This window comes from Drosophila miranda, chromosome 4, assembly GCF_003369915.1.
Source record: "Drosophila miranda strain MSH22 chromosome 4, D.miranda_PacBio2.1, whole genome shotgun sequence".
NCBI lineage: Eukaryota > Metazoa > Arthropoda > Insecta > Diptera > Drosophilidae > Drosophila > Drosophila miranda.
This window is the reverse complement of record NC_046677.1, coordinates 24,712,448-24,737,154: the sequence shown is the minus strand read 5'-3', so window position 1 is coordinate 24,737,154 and position 24,707 is coordinate 24,712,448. Positions and strand designations below refer to the sequence as shown.

The 24,707-nt window shown below is 46.4% G+C and overlaps 10 protein-coding genes across 14 annotated transcripts; 4 read left to right on the top strand and 6 right to left on the bottom strand.

The window, feature by feature from the left end:
* Positions 1 to 206: 206 nt before the first annotated feature.
* Positions 207 to 2,478, bottom strand: LOC117188739 (multidrug resistance-associated protein 7-like). Its single transcript, XM_033393026.1, is given in 4 exon segments — positions 207 to 927; positions 988 to 1,957; positions 2,016 to 2,348; positions 2,434 to 2,478. Coding segments are annotated over 4 exon segments (1,827 nt in total). The 3' UTR covers positions 207 to 448.
* A 204-nt stretch (positions 2,479 to 2,682) lies between these two features.
* LOC117189086 (protein mitoshell-like) lies at positions 2,683 to 6,736 on the top strand. Of its 4 annotated transcripts, XM_033394059.1 has the most exons (6): positions 2,684 to 3,181; positions 3,238 to 3,508; positions 3,581 to 5,336; positions 5,417 to 5,563; positions 5,641 to 5,720; positions 5,938 to 6,736. In XM_033394059.1, exons 1-6 carry the CDS (start codon positions 2,875 to 2,877, stop codon positions 6,077 to 6,079), a joined length of 2,703 nt encoding a protein of 900 aa, XP_033249950.1. In that variant the 5' UTR covers positions 2,684 to 2,874; the 3' UTR covers positions 6,080 to 6,736. The 4 variants fall into 4 exon arrangements, with proteins under 4 accessions (XP_033249948.1, XP_033249947.1, XP_033249950.1 ...); XM_033394057.1 differs by having other exon boundaries at positions 2,683 to 3,181; positions 3,244 to 5,336; XM_033394056.1 differs by having other exon boundaries at positions 2,683 to 3,181; positions 3,238 to 5,336.
* A 386-nt stretch (positions 6,737 to 7,122) lies between these two features.
* Positions 7,123 to 8,735, bottom strand: LOC117189090 (multidrug resistance-associated protein 7-like). Its single transcript, XM_033394073.1, has 2 exons — positions 7,908 to 8,735; positions 7,123 to 7,847 (listed from the first exon to the last, which is right to left on the bottom strand). The coding sequence occupies exons 1-2, from the start codon at positions 8,716 to 8,718 to the stop codon at positions 7,369 to 7,371; spliced, it is 1,290 nt and encodes a 429-aa protein (XP_033249964.1). The 5' UTR covers positions 8,719 to 8,735; the 3' UTR covers positions 7,123 to 7,368.
* On the bottom strand, positions 8,709 to 9,242 carry LOC117189091 (ABC transporter C family member 13-like). The gene is made up of 2 exons (XM_033394074.1): positions 8,936 to 9,242; positions 8,709 to 8,877 (listed from the first exon to the last, which is right to left on the bottom strand). Exons 1-2 carry the CDS (start codon positions 9,203 to 9,205, stop codon positions 8,734 to 8,736), a joined length of 414 nt encoding a protein of 137 aa, XP_033249965.1. The 5' UTR covers positions 9,206 to 9,242; the 3' UTR covers positions 8,709 to 8,733.
* Positions 9,243 to 9,760: 518 nt separating this feature from the next.
* Positions 9,761 to 13,678, top strand: LOC117189088 (protein mitoshell-like). 2 transcript variants are annotated; one of them, XM_033394062.1, is made up of 6 exons: positions 9,761 to 10,100; positions 10,157 to 10,427; positions 10,500 to 12,255; positions 12,332 to 12,478; positions 12,556 to 12,635; positions 12,858 to 13,678. In XM_033394062.1, exons 1-6 carry the CDS (start codon positions 9,794 to 9,796, stop codon positions 12,997 to 12,999), a joined length of 2,703 nt encoding a protein of 900 aa, XP_033249953.1. In that variant the 5' UTR covers positions 9,761 to 9,793; the 3' UTR covers positions 13,000 to 13,678. The 2 variants fall into 2 exon arrangements, with proteins under 2 accessions (XP_033249953.1, XP_033249954.1); XM_033394063.1 differs by lacking the exon at positions 12,556 to 12,635 and having other exon boundaries at positions 9,762 to 10,100.
* Positions 13,679 to 13,898: 220 nt separating this feature from the next.
* Positions 13,899 to 19,161, bottom strand: LOC108161775 (multidrug resistance-associated protein 7). Its single transcript, XM_017296114.2, has 5 exons — positions 18,635 to 19,161; positions 16,611 to 18,563; positions 15,857 to 16,542; positions 14,829 to 15,798; positions 13,899 to 14,768 (listed from the first exon to the last, which is right to left on the bottom strand). Exons 1-5 carry the CDS (start codon positions 18,993 to 18,995, stop codon positions 14,290 to 14,292), a joined length of 4,449 nt encoding a protein of 1,482 aa, XP_017151603.2. The 5' UTR covers positions 18,996 to 19,161; the 3' UTR covers positions 13,899 to 14,289.
* Positions 19,162 to 19,237: 76 nt separating this feature from the next.
* LOC108161780 (coiled-coil domain-containing protein 97) lies at positions 19,238 to 20,542 on the top strand. The gene has a single exon (XM_017296121.2). The coding sequence runs from the start codon at positions 19,276 to 19,278 to the stop codon at positions 20,488 to 20,490; it is 1,215 nt and encodes a 404-aa protein (XP_017151610.1). The 5' UTR covers positions 19,238 to 19,275; the 3' UTR covers positions 20,491 to 20,542.
* LOC108161777 (N6-adenosine-methyltransferase non-catalytic subunit) lies at positions 20,450 to 22,001 on the bottom strand. The gene is made up of 3 exons (XM_017296117.2): positions 21,836 to 22,001; positions 21,235 to 21,751; positions 20,450 to 21,175 (listed from the first exon to the last, which is right to left on the bottom strand). The coding sequence occupies exons 1-3, from the start codon at positions 21,899 to 21,901 to the stop codon at positions 20,565 to 20,567; spliced, it is 1,194 nt and encodes a 397-aa protein (XP_017151606.1). The 5' UTR covers positions 21,902 to 22,001; the 3' UTR covers positions 20,450 to 20,564.
* An 81-nt stretch (positions 22,002 to 22,082) lies between these two features.
* On the top strand, positions 22,083 to 23,582 carry LOC108161781 (tumor suppressor candidate 3). Its single transcript, XM_017296122.2, has 4 exons — positions 22,083 to 22,274; positions 22,411 to 23,137; positions 23,205 to 23,367; positions 23,434 to 23,582. The coding sequence occupies exons 1-4, from the start codon at positions 22,188 to 22,190 to the stop codon at positions 23,447 to 23,449; spliced, it is 993 nt and encodes a 330-aa protein (XP_017151611.1). The 5' UTR covers positions 22,083 to 22,187; the 3' UTR covers positions 23,450 to 23,582.
* LOC108161783 (polyprenol reductase) lies at positions 23,541 to 24,683 on the bottom strand. The gene has a single exon (XM_017296125.2). It carries the CDS (start codon positions 24,574 to 24,576, stop codon positions 23,605 to 23,607), a length of 972 nt encoding a protein of 323 aa, XP_017151614.1. The 5' UTR covers positions 24,577 to 24,683; the 3' UTR covers positions 23,541 to 23,604.
* Between the last annotated feature and the right edge of the window lie 24 nt (positions 24,684 to 24,707).

Sequence of the window (24,707 nt, the reverse complement as noted above, 5' to 3'; positions counted from 1 at the left end):
AAAGTAAATGCATACAATTATTATTTGTATTGCCAAATGGTTTGGATAAAGGATTCATAGGGAAAGTCCCATACAAAAATCAAATTCATTTTTTGATTAAATAAATGCAGAAATAAGACAAAGCAAAAGAGGATTGTTTTTTAAGGGGAACTCGCTTAAAATTTTTACCTTTTTTTTGGCTTTTTTGACTACAAATATAATTTAAATATAATTAAAATTGTTAAATTGATATTTGGCTTAAATAAATTTAGAAATAAAACTAAAAACAAAATATTGTTATATTTGCAATCGGAACTCGTTGGATTATGGTGATTCATGGTGAATCGCTTAAAACAAATTAAATATTAACTAAAAAAATAATACAATCGAGAATTGTACAAGTAGTATCGACATATTTACAAGGATACCTAACATTAGCTAGTATCCTCACAATCGTTTTTCGTGTGTCCTAATCCAGCCTAGTAAAATCCTCGGGACTGATGTCCTGGGCCACTAACATGCCATGGAAAATGGTCGCTGTATTATGGGCCAACTCCTGCGGTTTGCCCTCCTCACAGATCCTACCATCGTCTAGGACAATAATGCGATCCATGGCCTGCAGGCCACGCAACCGATGGGCTATAAACAGCAAAGTGCAGCTCTTGAAGGCATTGCGTAGCGCCTGCTGCATGCACAGATCGGATTCATCGTCCAAATTGGAGGTGCCGTCATCGATGCACACAACTTTGGCGTTCTTCAGCAATGCTCGAGCGAGACATAGAAGCTGCCGCTGTCCAGCAGATAAATTATTGCCGCACTGCTCTACGCGACCATCCAGGCCTCCCAGCTGTTGCACCAACAGCGTAGCCGCCGCCGAGTTTTTGACGGCATGCCAGATCTCCGAGTCATAGAAGCCATGACGGGGGTCCAGATTTTCCCGCACAGTTCCTGGAAACAAGAAAAAGATTCATTAGAAATTATAAAATGTTGCCAATATTTTGGACGCACCTTCGAAGAGGAAAGGCTCTTGGGTGATGACTCCTATTCTCTCCCGAAGTACACTCAACGGCAAAGTCTTTAGATTCACCTGATCCAGTCGTATCTCTCCCTGGGAGAGCGGTGCCACACGCAGCAGGGCAGCCAGAACAGACGTCTTGCCCGCACCAGTGCGCCCCACAATGCCAATGCGCTCGAACGCCTCCGTATCGAAGCTGATGCCACGCAGGGCCGGTATCAGATGCTCCCTGTAGCTCAATTGAACCTCCTGAAAGCGGAGGACGCCCTGTGTGGGCCAGCCAAATGGAGGATCTGCACTGCCCAAGGCATTCTGTTCGCCCTCCAACTGCAGATACTGATCCACACGTTCGACGGCAACCAGTTCCTGCTCCGTTTCGGCCACTGCATGCAGCAGATCCCCCAGCTGTCCCGTAATCGAGAGAGCATAGGAGATACACAGCCCAACCAGACCGGGATTCGTTGCATGCGAGGCTGTAATGGCGGCTAGGAGACCCGCACCACCCACCAGTAGCGTGCCGAGCAACTGCATACGCAGGGCCAGCCACTGTTGAGCCGCTGACTGCGTCAATTGCGCCTTGATACTCTCCTCCAGCTTCACCTGGAAGTCCCTCTGAAAGCGAGGACCTGCCCTCATGCTCCTGATCGTTGTCAAACCCTGCAGCGTCTCCGTAAAGTGTGTGTAAAGCGGGGACATGGCATTGCTCGACAAACGCTTAATATCCCGCGAGGCATGGCGATAGCGTTGCTGCAGATTGAGGTAGATTGGTACCATCGGAATGATGACCAGACCCAGCCAGGGCATGGCATACAGACTGACTCAGAGGGCACCCACCAGTCCGGCCAATTGTGCCAACAGAATGTTGAGTATAAAAGGGAGCGAATCGTCCACAGTGTTCGTATCGGAGGAGAAACGATTCAGGATGCGTCCCACGGAGGTAATGTCGAAAAAGTTGAACTTGGCCTAAGGGAGAATACCAATTAGAATACGCAATAGTGCTCCCTCTCGAGCAGATACTCACAAACATGACTTTCTTGAGGAGCTGTTCGTGCATGAAAATAGCCGCCTTGATGCCAGCATAGGCAAAGATGAAGGCCCTGGCCAGCGTGGCCAAAGAATTGGTCACCGCAATGGCCGTGAAGATGCCCAGATAGAAGCCAGTGGTATGACCCGATGCCGAGTCGTTACCCAACAGATGCTCCAGCGATGTGTCATTCGAATGGGGATCCAGTGTGGTCTCTGTGACCCAATGCGCCAGCCAGGCATCACTCAGATTCCTGGTCATCTGCATGAGCAGCACAAAAAACAGAACGGCGAAGGCCAAGGGTGAGGTGCTATTGGCCAATAGCTCTTGCTATTGGTTAAGGCACGCATTTTAGGCACGATTTATTCCATTCAAGTGAGAGATTAAACTTTATTTTTAATATGAACATTTTAACAAATCCATGTGCACATGGTGTACTCCATTTTTGTGTGGTGTGCATGTTTTTTTTTTTTTTTTTCAATTAAAGTCTTGTTTTTTGCATGCTGGACGTAAATTATTATATTGTTGGATTCTTCTGTTTTTGCTGCATGCTGTTCTAGTGGCATTTCGTATTCCGCAAATCTTTTTACGGCCACTAACTTGATTTTCTTACAAAAAGCTACAATGTCGGGCCATATAATTTTTTTTTTGCAGTTTGATTTTTGTGCTGGACCTTCATAACCTTTAATCAAACCCTACAACCTTACTCCGCCATCTTGAAATTTGTTTCTATTTTCTGCTGACGTCACCTTTCTTTTTCTGCTATCCGACTTTTGTGAAGCTTTTGGTTTGCTTTTCTTGTCTTGTTTTAGATATTTTAATTTCAATTAATGTCAATTATCGAACGAGAATAAATATGAACACCATTTACGTACGATGCCCTACGATGACCACGCAGTCGCTGCACCAGCAGTCCCTGTATCATCATCGCAATGGCAACGAGGTGTTTGTGCAGGAGCAATTCTCGCAGAGGGAGTTCATTACCCAACATATACAGCCAACCGTGTTCGTAAATAGTCCGGGTCCTTTTGGTACCCATGTTGCGGCACCGGCACGGCCACCCGTGGCATACGATGCGTACTCGAGTCAATTCGCCTTTAGGCCGACAGTTAGGGGGCCACCGCCAGTCGGTTATTATTGTGTCAATGGGTGTGTCAATGCAGGTATGATGTGTGTTTTCTCCTTTTTTTTAAATTTTAATGTTCCTTTCTTCATCCAGTGGCAGCCTCTTCGAGTGGGCGGTATTTTTGTCATCCAGAGCAACGACCTTGCCCCTATCCGTCCGGATTCAGCGGCCCCACCACACAAGAGAGCTATGGGACCTATTCGTCCGATTCCAGCTCGTCACCACCGTCGACGTATTATATAGCTTCCCAGACCCAAACGACACCCATCATGTGCACAGATGCAGCCACTCAGTCGAACATGGACTTGGAAAAGCTTGCTGGATCCAAGGAAATGCCTCAGAACTTTTCCATGGACTCCGAAAAGTACGTAGAGTGGTGGAGTATCTTCGGTCCATTAATGTTTTGTCGTTGGTGTGTCTTTCCATATATCTATAGCCCTGAAGCATCATCGACCTTCATTTCGATGGTACGTTGGGCTGCGAACTTTAAAAATAAACTGGTCGATGCCCAGGGCGAACGTCGTAACTCGGAGATGAAGCTACCGGATAAGCATATGTCGGACATCATTCGATTGGCTATCCATGGCAGCAATATATCTGAAGCTGTGGCCAATACCCACAGCACTCGTCCGTGCTTCAAGAATATCGACACTTTGTGTGTCCGCCTCAAGCAGGATCTGTTGCGTGTGGATGGTGTGCTGGCCAACATTAATTCTCAGGGGATTGCCTGGGCTGTAAAGGATTTCATCTTCTTATTTACACGCATCATGAGTGCTTGGACCATACTGAAGAGCTATCTATACAACGATACGGATGGCATTAAGAAAATCATTGATATATTGCCAATGGGCTTTATGCAGGTCTTTAATACCTGGCAATTGGCCACCATACCAATGATTGATATGGTCATTCAAAGCATTGTTATCCTCGATGCGGGTGCGCGTCCAAAGAATGCATATAGCGGTAATGGCGGCGGCGGCGGCGGCGACGATAATAGTCCTCCTGGTGGAAATCGTGGCGGTCATAGCCCCACTGATGGTGGCAGACATAGCTCTCGAAGCCGTCATAGTCCTCCCAATGGCAATCGAAGCCGACATAGCCCTTCGAATAGCAATCGAGGGCGTTTTCAGAGCGGGGATTCACCGTCCCACTATGGCAGTGCCAACTGTACACCTCGCCTGGATAAACCCCCCACTGTTGAGCAGGGGGCTGAGGCAGGAGCCGAGGCAGCTGCTCCGATTAACAAACCTAAGAGCTATCAGAATCTCATTGATATGTACACGATGGTCGAAAACTCTGAGGATACGCAGTGCCATGTCGATGCGAATGGAACTTATTTGAAGGCTGGCACCTATCAGCCGCCGCAGAAGGAACAAAAGACGGAAACAAAACCAACCACGTCAGCATTTTTGATGCGCATGCCACCAGGATTTACGCCAATGCCACATCTGCAGGGAAAGTCCAATATAACGGTGGCCGTGGCCAAGCCCAAAGCCATGCAGGATTCGGCTGAAACTATGCGCAAGCAAAGGACCATTCCTGAAAACGCTCCTCATTTCATTGCTATGGGCAATGCTTTGCCCATTTATTATAGGATGACTGACAATGCTAATCTGCCCTCAAAGCCAATGCCAGATCTTCGTTCGGCTGTGAAGGATGCTGCACCGGCCAACCTAAAAAATGCGGATGATACAGAAAACGCCAAGCCCAATCCCCTGCTGGAAATCGATCCTTATGTGCCCTGCTATGGTCCTAGTCCTTCGAGTCTACCATCGACACCTGAACTAGAGACCTGTGCGATGGGAAATGATGTTGCAGACACACCGTGGGAGGAAAATGCTAATCAGGAACTTTATCCTTCTCCGGAAGCAGGGCCAATGACTAATCCGGAGACTATAAAGAAAAGTCACGATAAAGTAGATGAAGTAGCGGTGAAAGAATTGGAACCACAGTATTTCGATAAGAACACCAAAGTCCATAATCAGCTGATGCTGGATCTTGAACCATATGCCTCAATGCTGCGCCTGGGACCCTATGTGGCGACCGACAGTATGCTAAATATTAAGCACTTTATGAATCTCTACAGTCCCATCAACACCGAGGTCACACGTAATCTAATCGAGCTAAAGGAGCGCGTCCTGGAACTTAAGAACGTGGCGCATTTCTTTCAAAAGCAGTTTATTCTGAACTATGTGAGTATTTGGCGTCATAAAAAAAAAAAAATATTCCGTTCCGTTTAATATTAAATTCAAATATTGTTATTCTTTTGTAGTATCCACATTTTTTTCGACAGTGTCACGGTGATTTCATTGATCTAAGAGAGATTATACTCAATTGCGAGAGCGGAATATATCATCATACCTATCAGGCTGTGCATGATCTACGACGTATTGTATTTGTGGCCCGTTGTTATCTGAAGGTACTAGTAAGATCCTACTATACCCAGAAGAATACTGTAACACTTGCACTACAATCCAATTCAAATCGTATTTGTAGTATTTCCATTTGAGTGTTATTTCTGATTTTCTGCTGCTCCAGGAAGAGAAACAAAACAATATGTTACGCGGTATCCCAAGGTATCAGTATGAGTTTTTGGCCCTTATATATGGACTAATGTACTAATCACTTGTCGCATTTGGGCACTAATTCTCATATAACACACTTAACCAGACCACAGACTTTTCAGCTCCAGAATCTTCACTTTTAATTTTTAACATTTCAGTCGATACTATCTCTAACAATTCTCGCACTTTCTGCCAATATATTTTGCTAATATATTTCGTATTTAAATAGGTATATATCAACAAAAGGCTTAGCAACTATGTCGACTCGTACGAGTCATCTGTGTTCGAAATGTTGTCCAAGCCACCGCATCAGCCGCATGAACATGATCATATTATTGGCATACCAGGCGAGAAGGTCTTCAACTACGTGATATTGTAAGTGGGAGCGGGGAAAAACCAAAGCGCCGTTGAAAGTTATGAATTTTAGTTAAGCTTAGTTTATATTATTTTATTTTAATTTAGTTTGTGTGGTTTGTGGTTTTTTATTTGAAAAAAGTAAATTAAAATTGCACAGTTATTTAAGTTAATTAATTCAAAATTTAAAAGCAACAAAATTTCTTTAAAGCATGCCCAAATGTATACTGAAAATTTTCACTCTTTTATATTGCTTGTCAACGTTATAGTTTTTCAATTAAAACACGCGTTTACACTAAGGGTAAAATTATAAAATGTATAGAAAAATATATATTAATTATACTAAGACATGCGTCCAAAGACCGTTAAACCAAAGAATATCGAGGTGGATCGCGTGAATTCTGCACTCGCGCAACTATTCGTGCAGACCCTCTTTAAATATTTCTTTCAGAATATATTTCAATTTAAAGGTTCGAAAAATTCTTTTAAATTGTTGGGCCAAACAGTCCAAAAGAGAGCCATTGAAACGAATCAGTCATAAGCTGAAAAAACTAACACAGAGACTCGCTATTCCTGGATCAATATAAGGATCAACATGTCGCGTCACGAGGGCGTGACTGTACGCGATCCACCGCGCTTTTCTTTGATTTACCGACCGGTCTTTTAACAAACTTTAAAAAAAAACAACTTTAAACACTTAAAACACAAACTGAAACTAAAATTAAAGCGCAATAACATTTTTTGTATAACACCAACTATATAATCTGTAGGTTTTTTGTTTTTTGGCTTCTTTAATATAAATTAAAATTGTTAAATTAATATTTGGCTTAAATAAAATTTAGAAATAAAACAAGAAACAAAGTAAATGCATACAATTATTATTTGTATTGCCAAATGGTTTGGATAAAGGATTCATAGGGAAAGTCCCATACAAAAATCAAATTCATTTTTTGATTAAATAAATGCAGAAATAAGACAAAGCAAAATAGGATTGTTTTTTAAGGGGAACTCGCTTACAATTTTTACCTTTTTTTTGGCTTTTTTGACTACAAATATAATTTAAATATAATTAAAATTGTTAAATTGATATTTGGCTTAAATAAATTTAGAAATAAAACTAAAAACAAAATATTGTTATATTTGCAATCGGAACTCGTTGGATTATGGTGATTCATGGTGAATCGTTTAAAACAAATTAAATATTAACTAAAAAAATAATACAATCGAGAATTGTACAAGTAGTATCGACATATTTACAAGGATACCTAACATTAGCTAGTATCCTCACAATCGTTTTTCGTGTGTCCTAATCCAGCCTAGTAAAATCCTCGGGACTGATGTCCTGGGCCACTAACATGCCATGGAAAATGGTCGCTGTATTATGGGCCAACTCCTGCGGTTTGCCCTCCTCACAGATCCTACCATCGTCTAGGACAATAATGCGATCCATGGCCTGCAGGCCACGCAACCGATGGGCTATAAACAGCAAAGTGCAGCTCTTGAAGGCATTGCGTAGCGCCTGCTGCATGCACAGATCGGATTCATCGTCCAAATTGGAGGTGCCGTCATCGATGCACACAACTTTGGCGTTCTTCAGCAATGCTCGAGCGAGACATAGAAGCTGCCGCTGTCCAGCAGATAAATTATTGCCGCACTGCTCTACGCGACCATCCAGGCCTCCCAGCTGTTGCACCAACAGCGTAGCCGCCGCCGAGTTTTTGACGGCATGCCAGATCTCCGAGTCATAGAAGCCATGACGGGGGTCCAGATTTTCCCGCACAGTTCCTGGAAACAAGAAAAAGATTCATTAGAAATTATAAAATGTTGCCAATATTTTGGACGCACCTTCGAAGAGGAAAGGCTCTTGGGTGATGACTCCTATTCTCTCCCGAAGTACACTCAACGGCAAAGTCTTTAGATTCACCTGATCCAGTCGTATCTCTCCCTGGGAGAGCGGTGCCACACGCAGCAGGGCAGCCAGAACAGACGTCTTGCCCGCACCAGTGCGCCCCACAATGCCAATGCGCTCGAACGCCTCCGTATCGAAGCTGATGCCACGCAGGGCCGGTATCAGATGCTCCCTGTAGCTCAATTGAACCTCCTGAAAGCGGAGGACGCCCTGTGTGGGCCAGTCAAATGGAGGATCTGCACTGCCCAAGGCATTCTGTTCGCCCTCCAACTGCAGATACTGATCCACACGTTCGACGGCAACCAGTTCCTGCTCCGTTTCGGCCACTGCATGCAGCAGATCCCCCAGCTGTCCCGTAATCGAGAGAGCATAGGAGATACACAGCCCAACCAGACCGGGATTCGTTGCATGCGAGGCTGTAATGGCGGCTAGGAGACCCGCACCACCCACCAGCAGCGTGCCGAGCAACTGCATACGCAGGGCCAGCCACTGTTGAGCCGCTGACTGCGTCAATTGCGCCTTGATACTCTCCTCCAGCTTCACCTGGAAGTCCCTCTGAAAGCGAGGACTTGCCCTCATGCTCCTGATCGTTGTCAAACCCTGCAGCGTCTCCGTAAAGTGTGTGTAAAGCGGGGACATGGCATTGCTCGACAAACGCTTAATATCCCGCGAGGCATGGCGATAGCGTTGCTGCAGATTGAGGTAGATTGGTACCATCGGAATGATGACCAGACCCAGCCAGGGCATGGCATACAGACTGACTCAGAGGGCACCCACCAGTCCGGCCAATTGTGCCAACAGAATGTTGAGTATAAAAGGGAGCGAATCGTCCACAGTGTTCGTATCGGAGGAGAAACGATTCAGGATGCGTCCCACGGAGGTAATGTCGAAAAAGTTGAACTTGGCCTAAGGGAGAATACCAATTAGAATACGCAATAGTGCTCCCTCTCGAGCAGATACTCACAAACATGACTTTCTTGAGGAGCTGTTCGTGCATGAAAATAGCCGCCTTGATGCCAGCATAGGCAAAGATGAAGGCCCTGGCCAGCGTGGCCAAAGAATTGGTCACCGCAATGGCCGTGAAGATGCCCAGATAGAAGCCAGTGGTATGACCCGATGCCGAGTCGTTACCCAACAGATGCTCCAGCGATGTGTCATTCGAATGGGGATCCAGTGTGGTCTCTGTGACCCAATGCGCCAGCCAGGCATCACTCAGATTCCTGGTCATCTGCATGAGCAGCACAAAAAACAGAACGGCGAAGGCCAAGGGTGAGGTGCTATTGGCCAATAGCTCTTGCTATTGGTTAAGGTACGCATTTTAGGCACGATTTATTCCATTCAAGTGAGAGATTAAACTTTATTTTTAATATGAACATTTTAACAAATCCATGTGCACATGGCGTACTCCATTTTTGTGTGGTGTGCATGTTTTTTTTTTTTTTTTCAATTAAAGTCTTGTTTTTTGCATGCTGGACGTAAATTATTATATTGTTGGATTCTTCTGTTTTTGCTGCATGCTGTTCTAGTGGCATTTCGTATTCCGCAAATCTTTTTACGGCCACTAACTTGATTTTCTTACAAAAAGCTACAATGTCGGGCCATATAATTTTTTTTTTGCAGTTTGATTTTTGTGCTGGACCTTCATAACCTTTAATCAAACCCTACAACCTTACTCCGCCATCTTGAAATTTGTTTCTATTTTCTGCTGACGTCACCTTTCTTTTTCTGCTATCCGACTTTTGTGAAGCTTTTGGTTTGCTTTTCTTGTCTTGTTTTAGATATTTTAGTTTCAATTAATGTCAATTATCGAACGAGAATAAATATGAACACCATTTACGTACGATGCCCTACGATGACCACGCAGTCGCTGCACCAGCAGTCCCTGTATCATCATCGCAATGGCAACGAGGTGTTTGTGCAGGAGCAATTCTCGCAGAGGGAGTTCATTACCCAACATATACAGCCAACCGTGTTCGTAAATAGTCCGGGTCCTTTTGGTACCCATGTTGCGGCACCGGCACGGCCACCCGTGGCATACGATGCGTACTCGAGTCAATTCGCCTTTAGGCCGACAGTTAGGGGGCCACCGCCAGTCGGTTATTATTGTGTCAATGGGTGTGTCAATGCAGGTATGATGTGTGTTTTCTCCTTTTTTTTAAATTTTAATGTTCCTTTCTTCATCCAGCGGCAGCCTCTTCGAGTGGGCGGTATTTTTGTCATCCAGAGCAACGACCTTGCCCCTATCCGTCCGGATTCAGCGGCCCCACCACACAAGAGAGCTATGGGACCTATTCGTCCGATTCCAGCTCGTCACCACCGTCGACGTATTATATAGCTTCCCAGACCCAAACGACACCCATCATGTGCACAGATGCAGCCACTCAGTCGAACATGGACTTGGAAAAGCCTGCTGGATCCAAGGAAATGCCTCAGAACTTTTCCATGGACTCCGAAAAGTACGTAGAGTGGTGGAGTATCTTCGGTCCATTAATGTTTTGTCGTTGGTGTGTCTTTCCATATATCTATAGCCCTGAAGCATCATCGACCTTCATTTCGATGGTACGTTGGGCTGCGAACTTTATAAATAAACTGGTCGATGCCCAGGGCGAACGTCGTAACTCGGAGATGAAGCTACCGGATAAGCATATGTCGGACATCATTCGATTGGCTATCCATGGCAGCAATATATCTGAAGCTGTGGCCAATACTCACAGCACTCGTCCGTGCTTCAAGAATATCGACACTTTGTGTGTCCGCCTCAAGCAGGATCTGTTGCGTGTGGATGGTGTGCTGGCCAACATTAATTCTCAGGGGATTGCCTGGGCTGTAAAGGATTTCATCTTCTTATTTACACGCATCATGAGTGCTTGGACCATACTGAAGAGCTATCTATACAACGATACGGATGGCATTAAGAAAATCATTGATATATTGCCAATGGGCTTTATGCAGGTCTTTAATACCTGGCAATTGGCCACCATACCAATGATTGATATGGTCATTCAAAGCATTGTTATCCTCGATGCGGGTGCGCGTCCAAAGAATGCATATAGCGGTAATGGCGGCGGCGGCGGCGGCGACGATAATAGTCCTCCTGGTGGAAATCGTGGCGGTCATAGCCCCACTGATGGTGGCAGACATAGCTCTCGAAGCCGTCATAGTCCTCCCAATGGCAATCGAAGCCGACATAGCCCTTCGAATAGCAATCGAGGGCGTTTTCAGAGCGGGGATTCACCGTCCCACTATGGCAGTGCCAACTGTACACCTCGCCTGGATAAACCCCCCACTGTTGAGCAGGGGGCTGAGGCAGGAGCCGAGGCAGCTGCTCCGATTAACAAACCTAAGAGCTATCAGAATCTCATTGATATGTACACGATGGTCGAAAACTCTGAGGATACGCAGTGCCATGTCGATGCGAATGGAACTTATTTGAAGGCTGGCACCTATCAGCCGCCGCAGAAGGAACAAAAGACGGAAACAAAACCAACCACGTCAGCATTTTTGATGCGCATGCCACCAGGATTTACGCCAATGCCACATCTGCAGGGAAAGTCCAATATAACGGTGGCCGTGGCCAAGCCCAAAGCCATGCAGGATTCGGCTGAAACTATGCGCAAGCAAAGGACCATTCCTGAAAACGCTCCTCATTTCATTGCTATGGGCAATGCTTTGCCCATTTATTATAGGATGACTGACAATGCTAATCTGCCCTCAAAGCCAATGCCAGATCTTCGTTCGGCTGTGAAGGATGCTGCACCGGCCAACCTAAAAAATGCGGATGATACAGAAAACGCCAAGCCCAATCCCCTGCTGGAAATCGATCCTTATGTGCCCTGCTATGGTCCTAGTCCTTCGAGTCTACCATCGACACCTGAACTAGAGACCTGTGCGATGGGAAATGATGTTGCAGACACACCGTGGGAGGAAAATGCTAATCAGGAACTTTATCCTTCTCCGGAAGCAGGGCCAATGACTAATCCGGAGACTATAAAGAAAAGTCACGATAAAGTAGATGAAGTAGCGGTGAAAGAATTGGAACCACAGTATTTCGATAAGAACACCAAAGTCCATAATCAGCTGATGCTGGATCTTGAACCATATGCCTCAATGCTGCGCCTGGGACCCTATGTGGCGACCGACAGTATGCTAAATATTAAGCACTTTATGAATCTCTACAGTCCCATCAACACCGAGGTCACACGTGATCTAATCGAGCTAAAGGAGCGCGTCCTGGAACTTAAGAACGTGGCGCATTTCTTTCAAAAGCAGTTTATTCTAAACTATGTGAGTATTTGGCGTCATAAAAACAAAAATAGCGTTCCGTTTAATATTAAATTCAAATATTGTTATTCTTTTGTAGTATCCACATTTTTTTCGACAGTGTCACGGTGATTTCATTGATCTAAGAGAGATTATACTCAATTGCGAGAGCGGAGTGTATCATCATACCTATCAGGCTGTGCATGATCTACGACGTATTGTATTTGTGGCCCGTTGTTATCTGAAGGTACTAGTAAGCTCCTACTATACCCAGAAGAATACTGTAACACTTGCACTACAATCCAATTCAAATCGTATTTGTAGTATTTCCATTTGAGTGTTATTTCTGATTTTCTGCTGCTCCAGGAAGAGAAACAAAACAATATGTTACGCGGTATCCCAAGGTATCAGTATGAGTTTTTGGCCCTTATATATGGACTAATGTACTAATCACTGGTCGCATTTGGGCACTAATTCTCATATAACACACTTAACCAGACCAGACCCCAGACTTTTCAGCTCCAGAATCTTCACTTTTAATTTTTAACATTTCAGTCGATACTATCTCTAACAATTCTCGCACTTTCTGCCAATATATTTTGCTAATATATTTCGTATTTAAATAGGTATATATCAACAAAGGGCTTAGCAACTATGTCGACTCGTACGAGTCATCTGTGTTCGAAATGTTGTCCAAGCCACCGCATCAGCCGCATGAACATGATCATATTATTGGCATACCAGGCGAGAAGGTCTTCAACTACGTGATATTGTAAGTGGGAGCGGGGAAAAACCAAAGCGCCGTTGAAAGTTAGGAATTTTAGTTAAGCTTAGTTTATATTATTTTATTTTAATTTAGTTTGTGTGGTTTGTGGTTTTTTATTTGAAAAAAGTAAATTAAAATTGCACAGTTATTTAAGTTAATTAATTCAAAATTTAAAAGCAACAAAATTTCTTTAAAGCATGCCCAAATGTATACTGAAAATTTTCACTCTTTTATATTGCTTGTCAACGTTATAGTTTTTCAATTAAAACACGCGTTTACACTAAGGGTAAAATTATGAAATGTATTGAAAAATATATATTTTAATTATACTAAGACACGCGTCCAAAGACCGTTAAACCAAAGAATATCGAGGTGGATCGCGTGAATTCTGCTCTCGCGCAACCATTCGTGCAGACCCTCTTTAAATATTTCTTTCAGAATTAATTTCAATTTAAAGGTTCGAAAAATTCTTTTAAATTGTTGGGCCAAACAGTCCAAAAGAGAGCCATTGAAACGAATCAGTCATAAGCTGAAAAAACTAACACAGAGACTCGCTATTCCTGGATCAATATAAGGATCACCATGTCGCGTCACGAGGGCGTGACTGTACGCGATCCACCGCGCTTTTCTTTGATTTACCGACCGGTCTTGTAACAAACTTTAAAAAAAAACAACTTTAAACACTTACAACACAAACTGAAACTAAAATTAAAGCGCAATAACATTTTTTGTATAACACCAACTATATAATCTGTAGGTTTTTTGTTTTTTGGCTTCTTTAATATAAATTAAAATTGTTAAATTAATATTTGGCTTAAATAAAATTTAGAAATAAAACAAGAAACAAAGTAAATGCATACAATTATTATTTGTATTGCCAAATGGTTTGGATAAAGGATTCATAGGGAAAGTCCCATACAAAAATCAAATTCATTTTTTGATTAAATAAATGCAGAAATAAGACAAAGCAAAATAGGATTGTTTTTTAAGGGGAACTCGCTTACAATTTTTACCTTTTTTTGGCTTTTTTGACTACAAATATAATTTAAATATAATTAAAATTGTTAAATTGATATTTGGCTTAAATAAATTTAGAAATAAAACTAAAAACAAAATATTGTTATATTTGCAATCGGAACTCGTTGGATTATGGTGATTCATGGTGAATCGTTTAAAACAAATTAAATATTAACTAAAAAAATAATACAATCGAGAATTGTACAAGTAGTATCGACATATTTACAAGGATACCTAACATTAGCTAGTATCCTCACAATCGTTTTTCGTGTGTCCTAATCCAGCCTAGTAAAATCCTCGAGACTGATGTCCTGGGCCACTAACATGCCATGGAATATGGTCGCTGTATTATGGGCCAACTCCTGCGGTTTGCCCTCCTCACAGATCCTACCATCGTCTAGGACAATAATGCGATCCATGGCCTGCAGGCCACGCAACCGATGGGCTATAAACAGCAAAGTGCAGCTCTTGAAGGCATTGCGTAGCGCCTGCTGCATGCACAGATCGGATTCATCGTCCAAATTGGAGGTGCCCTCATCGATGCACACAACTTTGGCGTTCTTCAGCAATGCTCGAGCGAGACATAGAAGCTGCCGCTGTCCAGCAGATAAATTATTGCCGCACTGCTCTACGCGACCATCCAGGCCTCCCAGCTGTTGCACCAACAGCGTAGCCGCCGCCGAGTTTTTGACGGCATGCCAGATCTCCGAGTCATAGAAGCCATGACGGGGGTCCAGATTTTCCCTCACAGTTCCTGGAAACAAGAAAAAGATTCATTAGAAATTATAAAATGTTGCCAATATTTTGGACGCACCTTCGAAGAGGAAAGGCTCTTGGGTGATGACTCCTATTCTCTCCCGAAGTACACTCAACGGCAAAGTCTTTAGATTCACCTGATCCAGTCGTATCTCTCCCTGGGAGAGCGGTGCCACACGCAGCAGGGCAGCCAGAACAGACGTCTTGCCCGCACCAGTGCGCCCCACAATGCCAATGCGCTCGAACGCCTCCGTATCGAAGCTGATGCCACGCAGGGCCGGTATCAGATGCTCCCTGTAGCTCAATTGAACCTCCTGAAAGCGGAGGACGCCCTGTGTGGGCCAGCCAAATGGAGGATCTGCACTGCCCAAGGCATTCTGTTCGCCCTCCAACTGCAGATACTGATCCACACGTTCGACGGCAACCAGTTCCTGCTCCGTTTCGGCCACTGCATGCAGCAGATCCCCCAGCTGTCCCGTAATCGAGAGAGCATAGGAGATACACAGCCCAACCAGACCGGGATTCGTTGCATGCGAGGCTGTAATGGCGGCTAGGAGACCCGCACCACCCACCAGTAGCGTGCCGAGCAACTGCATACGCAGGGCCAGCCACTGTTGAGCCGCTGACTGCGTCAATTGCGCCTTGATACTCTCCTCCAGCTTCACCTGGAAGTCCCTCTGAAAGCGAGGACTTGCCCTCATGCTCCTGATCGTTGTCAAACCCTGCAGCGTCTCCGTAAAGTGTGTGTAAAGCGGGGACATGGCATTGCTCGACAAACGCTTAATATCCCGCGAGGCATGGCGATAGCGTTGCTGCAGATTGAGGTAGATTGGTACCATCGGAATGATGACCAGACCCAGCCAGGGCATGGCGTACAGACAGACACAGAGGGCACCCACCAGTCCGGCCAATTGTGCCAACAGAATGTTGAGTATAAAAGGGAGCGAATCGTCCACAGTGTTCGTATCGGAGGAGAAACGATTCAGGATGCGTCCCACGGAGGTAATGTCGAAAAAGTTGAACTTGGCCTAAGGGAGAATAACAATTAGAATACGCAATAGTGCTCCCTCTCGAGCAGATACTCACAAACATGACTTTCTTGAGGAGCTGTTCGTGCATGAAAATAGCCGCCTTGATGCCAGCATAGGCAAAGATGAAGGCCCTGGCCAGCGTGGCCAAAGAATTGGTCACCGCAATGGCCGTGAAGATGCCCAGATAGAAGCCAGTGGTATGACCCGATGCCGAGTCGTTACCCAACAGATGCTCCAGCGATGTGTCATTCGAATGGGGATCCAGTGTGGTCTCTGTGACCCAATGCGCCAGCCAGGCATCACTCAGATTCCTGGTCATCTGCATGAGCAGCACAAAAAACAGAACGGCGAAGGCCAAGGGTGAGGTGACGGCACGCCAATAGCAGGCAAAAACATTGCTCGATAGATGCCCAAATTCCCGGGATTCCTCGATCAGCAGACTGTCTACGCTCCGATTGTCATCCTGATTGGATATCTCCACGGAACGGCGACGCACTGGCTGATCCGCATCGTCTTCGTCCACATCCTCTTCGCTGAGATCAATGCTTTGTGTCATGTATTCACTGGGTCCCAGCTGGCCATCCTTCACCTGCAGTATCTGATTGGCATGGAAGAACAGGGGCACACTACGCGTGACCACAATCCGGGTCTTGTGCTTCAGCAAACGGAGTATACAATGCTTGATAATGTGCCTGGCCACATGGGCATCCAGCGAGGAGAGTACATCATCCAGCAGATAAACTGAAATCAAAAAAGGATTAGCAAACAAAAACAGAAGAGAACCAGAGCCTGGCTCTAAGCCCTCTCACTTTTCTTATCCTGATAAACGGCTCTGGCCAAAGCAACTCGGGCACGTTGGCCTCCGGACAAAGTTCTACCATTCTCGCCCACGCCAACAAGATCCCCGCCCAAGATCTGCAGATCCTCCTCCAGGGCGCAGGCGTAGAGCACACTCTTGTACCATTGCTCGTCGAAATGGGCGCCCCACACGATGTTGTCGCGTATGGTGCCACGCTGCAGCCAAGGCGACTGTGGTACATAGCCAAAGCCAGTGGTTAGCTCCTGGACACAGACCTCGCCATCGGTGCATTGGAGACCGGCCACAATGGCCGAGAGGAAGGTGCTCTTGCCCCCACCAATAGGTCCCTCGATGCAAATGAGCTGTCCCGCTTTGAAGTCCACATTAATGTCCTTAAGGCGAAAGGGTATGGCAACAGTGGGTGCTTCTCCCTCCTGGCTGTCGTGGGTGAACGTGGCGCCCTTCATCTGCAGCACACTGGTCTTGGGTGCATTTAGAGAAGTGTTCTCCCCGCCGCTTCCACGCATTATGGGATTGTAGTAGCTGGAATAATCCAAATTGGGTACGTCCATCAGCTGTTGCACGCGTCGGATTGATACCCAAGCCTCGATGAGACCATTGAGGACCCAGGGAAAGGCATTTAGTGGTCCAATGAGCATATAAAGCAGCGCCACACTCGTGTAGGTCGTCGAGGCCACCAGTTTATTGCCCATCAGGACAGACACACCGAAGGTGAGCAGGCACATCAACACCGGTGTCGTAGCCCAGAAATACACGCACATGGCATCCAGATACTTCCGCTTCGATAGAAATCTCAGTTCCTCCTGCCTTAGCCCACGTATCTTCGTGATAAATATATCCTCCCAGGCATTGATTTTGATCTGTTTTGCTCCTTGCATGGTCTCTGTGGTGGCCGACAGCCTGGCATCCTTGGCCGTCATCAGGCCACTCGAATAGATGCCAATCCGTTTGGCCAGCCAGCGATTAATAGGTATCAGCATGGCGGCAAAGAGCACACCCGCCAGGAAGGCGGCGCCCAGCTGCAGATACAGTAGATACAGTGTCGTAAACAGCTTGAAGGGTATGCTCCAGAAGAAGTGAAAGCTAATGCAAGAGTTTACAATGCGATCTGTGTCCGTGGACATTAGATTCAGCATATCCGGCTTGCTTCCCTTGATGCCACGGGCCTCCAGCGCCTTCCGGTAGATACTGTTGACCACGCCCACCCGCATCTTCATCGACACCATGGCCATACGCCAATCAAAGTGTGTGGAGCACAAGGCGGACAGCAGAGTGCTGCCAAACAGCCCCAGAGCATAGTAGTAGGCCTGCGACGAATTCGAGTCCGTGTCCTGGCCCTGCCGAAGGAGTCCGCCCAGCAGCAGGGGACCCGCAAAGCCACTCAAATCGGCCACAAGTCGCAGGAGTCCAATGAGGTAAAACTCCAAACCAAAGCACTTGTGCAGGGCACGCCAGAGGCTCTGGGACTGCGAGAGTGCCAGGTGCAGGCGCTCGCTCAATCGCGTGATATTCAAGGCATCCGGGAGATCAAAGAGATCCTCAATCTTTCGCAGCTTTCCGGCCACTCCTTTGGCAATCAGAGGATGCACCCAATGGAAGAGGAAACGCGACGCCCAGTTGGCCTCATCCTGGGCATGCCCCAAGTGAGCTTCATTCATGTCGAAATGAAAGTAAGTATAGCGATTGGAGAGCAAGGCTTCATCCTCTCTGCTCGCACCGCCACGTGGCTGACTGGAGTACACTGCTGAGCCCGTGGGCAGCAGCGTGGCCCCATAGAGAAGATCACATAGTAGAGTGGCCAGGCTCCAGGGCCACCAGTCGAAATGCCGACTGGTGCGCAGCCAGACGCCATCCAAAACAACAATCGTCAGCCAGAAAACATTGGTGAGGAGAGTGCCGCGATGACTAATGTCGCCAGAGTGTCGAGCCGTCAGCAGGAAACCTACAGATGCAAAAAAAGAAATGCTGCGGTCAAAACGATCACAAATAGCAGCTGCTCCTCCTCCCTCTTACCGCTGTGTACCACCCACATAATGCATTCGGTGGCAACCACCAGAGTGTCGACCGCATAGAGTGGAATGCCCTCGCGATGGAATACAAATATCTTGGCTACGGGTAGCAGTGCCAGCACAATGCTGAGTATTGTGCGGCATGACAATAGCCGGAGTTGCGTCTTATTCCGTACGACTTGTCGCGTCTGATTGCCGAAATTGTAGGCGGATATGGCCGCAAATATATAATAGATGGGCAGCTGGAGCAATATCTTCTGGAAGCAGGGCAGCAGATCGTTTGTATCGTTAGCAAACGGTTTCAGACCCGTTGGACAGAATTCTGTCCAATTCCATGAGAAACTCTTCCAATCAATATCCAACATTCTGATTGAACGGACGGTGGTTTCCGCTTAGTTGTACGCTTTGGCGCCGTTCTGATAATTAGTCATCACCGTATTGCATATTTGCACCACTAATCGTTGTTAAACAAAGCGCGGGGTGAGCTGATAAAAGCAACTAGGGGGAAGGAACCATCGTAAAAATACAGGCCGCTATATTTTTATTGGCGTGCTGCCAACTTGAGGCGGAATTGGAATATCCCTGTGAATGGCAATTGGCAGTAGAAAGAAGCAGCATTTGTTTACAATTATTTGTGCAATAAATATGACCACAGGCGATGGAGTGGACGATTCTGGGGCTCAGGGCAATGGCACTGGCGCCCAGATAGCCTCCTTGCCCAGCCAACTCATGGACATATTCAAATCACTGGCTGAAAATGACAAGATCATCTTCAAGTCGCAGCAAATCGATGATCCGGAACTGCCCTTCGTCGAAAAGCAGCAAATCGCCCAAGAATCATTCGAGAAGAACCGCGAGAACTTTCTCATACGCTTTGGCAGCTTCCTGAATGCCAGCCAATTGAGCAGTTTCCAGTCCCTGGCCATTCGGGAGCCCATTAAAGCGGAGGAAAACCTTGAGGAGATGTGCCTGCTCCTGGAGGACTTCAAACGAAAGCTGAACACTCGCACCGTCTGTGTAAAGAATCGACGCTATCAGGCCTTGCAACAGCTCTTACAGAAAGGGGAATACTTCAGCGAGCACGAGATGATGCAGCGGGCACCGGATCTCTATCAGGAATTGGTGGGCCAATACCTCACGGAGCAAGAAAAGAAGGCGAGGGACAGCTATGATGTGAGGAACACCAGCTTCTCGGGCATACTAATGCACACGCTGGAGAAGAAGCAACGCGATGAATTGCTGGAGGGAACACAGCTGCAGACAGCCATGGAAGAGGAGGAACAAAAGCCACAGGAGCGGCAGGAAGATGAAGAACCTGTGGTGGCTTGTTCCAGCAGTCGCAGGACATCTGAGGCTCGAGCTGAGCCACAGATATCCGAGGTTCATGCATCCCCAGAAGAGGAGGAGGAAGAGGAGCTCCCGCCAGTTGTGTGTGAGGATTTTCAAGTGCCTGCCGCTTGCCGCCGTCAATGGGGTGAATTCGAAGAAGATGCCCCTATTGCCTGCTCCACCAGTCAAAACGTGGTGCCTCCAACTACACTAAAAGTAACCAAAATCTCCACTCCGGAATACTACAATCCTGGGGAGCGTGAACTGCTGCGCAACGAGTTCTTAAGCATGATGAAAGAACGCTTTCTCAGCGGCGAGGATAAAGACTTTGATTACACAGCAGTGGACGATGATTCTACGTTAGATGATCTAAAACTAATCGAACGAGACGAGGAAGATGCGTATTTCGAGCCCAGCGATGAAGAGGTGGAGCAGCCAGTGGACAAGCCAGACGGAGCATCCTCCAGCGAAGACGAATTAGACGTTTATATGAGGCATCTGAACAACCACCACAGTCTGCAGCAGCATTAGTCTTTAATTTTAGATCTTAAAAACTAGAAATACATGCAATTTGAGTAATTTAGCGACTCCTACTGTCTTTGCTACTATCTTGGTCTGCCACGGCCACGTGGAAAACCGCGTCCACGACCACGCAACACCTTGCTATTCGGCGGCGGACTCTTGGGCCGCAAGAGCTCAATGCGACTGGTGCAACCGGTGGCTGGGGCCTCGGCAAAGTAAGTTTGATACGTTTCCGCATTGAAATTGGAGTTTGTTAGTTCCGGTCCCACCGTAAGCCAGCCCGGCCTGATGCTCGAATCCCTACCAAACACATGCAAACGCCTGCGGCCCAGACAAAAGTGCTCGATGATGTGAAAGATCTCGATGGGCTTCTCGAAACTGCCAAATTCCTCTTCCTCGGATATAATCAGATCTATGTCGACATTGGCATGGATAAAATCCCCATCGGTGGAGCGTCGTACAGTGCCCTTGATGCCCATCAGGCAGTGTTCCTTGGTGCGTTGAAAGACGGCCTTCGGCTCCAGTTGCTTGGAATGTCCGGGCTTGCTGATGTTTGTGCGTATCCAGCAGATGTCCTCGCACCGGCGAAAGCCCCATTTCTTCAGGCAATTACGCCCCATGTCCAGGCCTTCGGAAGAGCCACACCAGAGAAAGACAAACGAACGATGAGCGGCGATTTCACCCACATCCAAATCTGCAAGAGGAAAACATTTACCAAAGACCACTTATGGTTTCTACACTCTTTTCACTTACTGAGTATTTCATCCCAATTCCAGAAGACACGCGGTGCACCACCAACAGTGGCCACAGCAGGCGCTGCCCGTGCATATTCTTCTAGCGGCGGCTCAATAAGGATCACATCAAATTTGGCACCCAATGACTTTACATCCAGTGTCTTTAGGTCCGCCTTCAAGTACATCGGAGCCGAGGCCGTATCCTGGATGAGCTTGTCCTTTAGTTTAATCAATTCCCTCAGTTTCGGGTATTCCTCGAAGCGATCTTTCAGCCCAACGTCGCGTATAAAGTTCTGCGGCCTTTGGCCCGTGTCCACAAAATGCTGGCAGTAGTCATTGTGCGGATTGGAGGATTGTGTGCCCTTTAGAAATGTGGATGAGTCCCTATAAATAGTTTCGCTGGGGGCATTTTTTGATGAGGAAGCGCCTCCATCCTCCTCATCACGTTGACCGCCGGCGCTGAGCTGACGGCTGCTGTTGGTGTCCTCTGAATTGCCCAGGACCTTCTTCAACTCATCCACACTGGACAAACCAAGCTGTAGGGGTCGGGGCGGGCACATATGTATGTACATAAAAAATGTAATTTATAGTGCATTTTTTTCAAGTTAATTTTAGCTTACAGTTTGGGCCAGAAGTAGCCGTCGTTTGCGGGAGCGCTCTTGGGAGCTCTTCAGGACATCGCTCATGATTATGAATACGAGTAAATAGCTTAATATATAGTTAATATAGACAAAAACTTTTAACTTAAAATAAGAGACAACAAAAATTTGCCGTCGCTTTGTCGACAATCGATTGATAAATTTGACGGTCACAGCGAATGTCCTCATATCCAAGCAGGTTGGCAGCGCCGCAGAACAGTGGCCATTCACAATCAGCTGCATGCGTCGCCGGAAAAAATATTTTTTATTAAAACGTTTTTACTGTGATTTTGCTTATAAATAGTGCAAATTGTTAACGTAATTTACTGGCATAATGAGGCTGGTGCGCAACACGCTGCTGGGCGCACTAGTCGTGCTCGCCGTCTGCCTGATCTATGCAGCCGCACAGGCAAAACCAAAGGTTTGTTTGTGGCCACGTCACTTTCGGCCTGGGTTCTGAGTCCCAAAGAATCTAGTCCGGAGTTGGGGGTGCCGTGCCGTGCCGGCAAGCACTAATCCAAAGAGATAAACAGTATGGGCGTTCTTTATACTTGCAGACGGGCCTCTCTTTATCGGAAAAAGTACAAAACCTTGTGGAAATGAATGCTAAGAAGCCTCTGCTGCGTTTCAATGGACCCAAATTCCGGGAATATGTGAAAAATTCTCCACGAAACTATTCAATGATTGTGATGCTTACGGCGCTGGCGCCGTCACGTCAATGCCAGATATGTCGTCATGCCCACGACGAGTTTGCAATTGTCGCCAACTCCTACCGCTTCTCCTCGGTCTATTCCAACAAACTATTCTTTGCCATGGTAGACTTTGATGAGGGCTCCGAGGTGTTCCAATTGCTGCGCCTGAACACTGCCCCTGTGTTCATGCATTTCCCTGCCAAAGGAAAGCCCAAGGGTGCCGACACCATGGACATACACCGTGTGGGATTTGCCGCCGATTCGATAGCCAAATTTGTGGCCGAACGTGTGGATGTGACCATACGAATTTTCCGTCCACCCAACTATTCGGGAACTGTGGCAATGATCACGCTGGTGGCACTGGTGGGCAGCTTTTTGTACATACGCCGTAATAATCTGGAATTTCTGTACAACAAGAACCTGTGGGGCGCCATTGCTGTGTTCTTTTGCTTTGCCATGATTTCCGGTCAAATGTGGAATCACATTCGTGGCCCCCCATTGGTGCACAAGTCACAGAATGGTGGCGTCGCCTACATACACGGCTCATCGCAGGGACAACTGGTGGTGGAGACATACATTGTCATGTTTCTGAGTAAGATTTATATATATATATTTTTATGTATTATATGTATTTTAATGTATTGTTTTTGAATTCGCAGATGCCATGATTGTCTTGGGTATGATATTGCTCATCGAATCGGGTACGTCAAAGGGTCATAATAAAAACAGAATAATGGCCATGGTTGGTTTAGTTCTTGTGACAGTATTCTTCTCCTTTTTACTGTCTGTGTTCCGCTCCAAGGCGCAAGGTTATCCCTATAGGTAAGTGTTCCTCCCAGAACGATTTCCACTGACTAAAACATTAATTTCTCCATTTTTTTCTTTCAGTTTCTTGTTCAAATAGAATCGACTGCGCAATGTCCCTGTTTCCCCGCCCGTACATTACATAGTTTTGTAGTTAAAAATCTGAGTAAACGAAGCACCGATTTTGTGCGTGTGTGTAAAAAACGACTTTAATAAATTCCACTACTAAATTATTTGTACAATAAACGGATTTGATCACAGCAGATACGGAAGAATGGCACGCCGCCGCTTGGGGTAATCCTTAAAAGTCTCCTTGTACCATTGATGGGTGAGCAGAGCGTTGATCGTTTGATTGCTGGCCACCCAAAGGAACACCAGCTTCCAGGTGCGCACTGGCGTGAACAGATCCGCCAGACAGAAGTACATGACCACCTCAAAGAACATGTGTGGGGAGGATAACAGATTGAACCACCCGCCCTTGGGCAGCAAATGCTGTTCTGTCTTCACGGCACCCGTTTTGGCATCTTTCCGTAGGTTTACCAATATCATATTACTCGAGTACTGCTGATGCCAGGCGAACATAAACACCAAAAGGTAGATGATTTGTATTTGGGACAAGTTCTTGGGCGTAAACTCCGTGGGCTGCGATCCGCGCACAAACCCGGCCGTGTTGGACAGCAGCGAGACAATGGCCCCAAAGTAGTGTACATAGCCAACGGCATAGTGCGACAGGTTCATTTTGCTGTGCTTCGAGAAGATTTGCACAAAATTTGTCTCGAAGAAGCGGCGAATGCACTGCAATGTGAGCAGAACTGTACCCAGCAGAGCCGTCGTAGAGTCCACTTGTACCTTCCGATTGGTGGCACCACCGCACACCAGATCCAGAAAGCGGAGAGCATATTCCGGCGCCGCAGATTGGCTGGCAATGGAGCTGACTATCAAATACAGCGCCAGCAGGGACCAACCAAAGGCAAAGATGTAGAAATGCTTGAACCAGCCTTTGGGAACCTCCAAATAACTGACCAGCGCATCGGCTTCACCCTTGTGCCTGTGCTTGCCATAACGAAACGACTGGCGTATACTATTCGGCAAATGTGACTCCACAAGGGTCATCAAACTCCCAAAGAACACGATGGTTGTGATGAAGATGCAGAATACCAGTTGTGTGAGGTTTACGTTGTACTGATCGATGAGCTCCTCGAGGGAGCTGATTATGGCGAGCACCATTACGAAGTTTCAGATTGTTCTTATGTAAAAACTATATTCAAATGCCAGAAACTTTCTCTCAGGTTTCATTATCAGCACTCTAGAAAACAGAAAACTGGCGGTGAAAGCTGTTCCCTGTGAATGGCAATTAC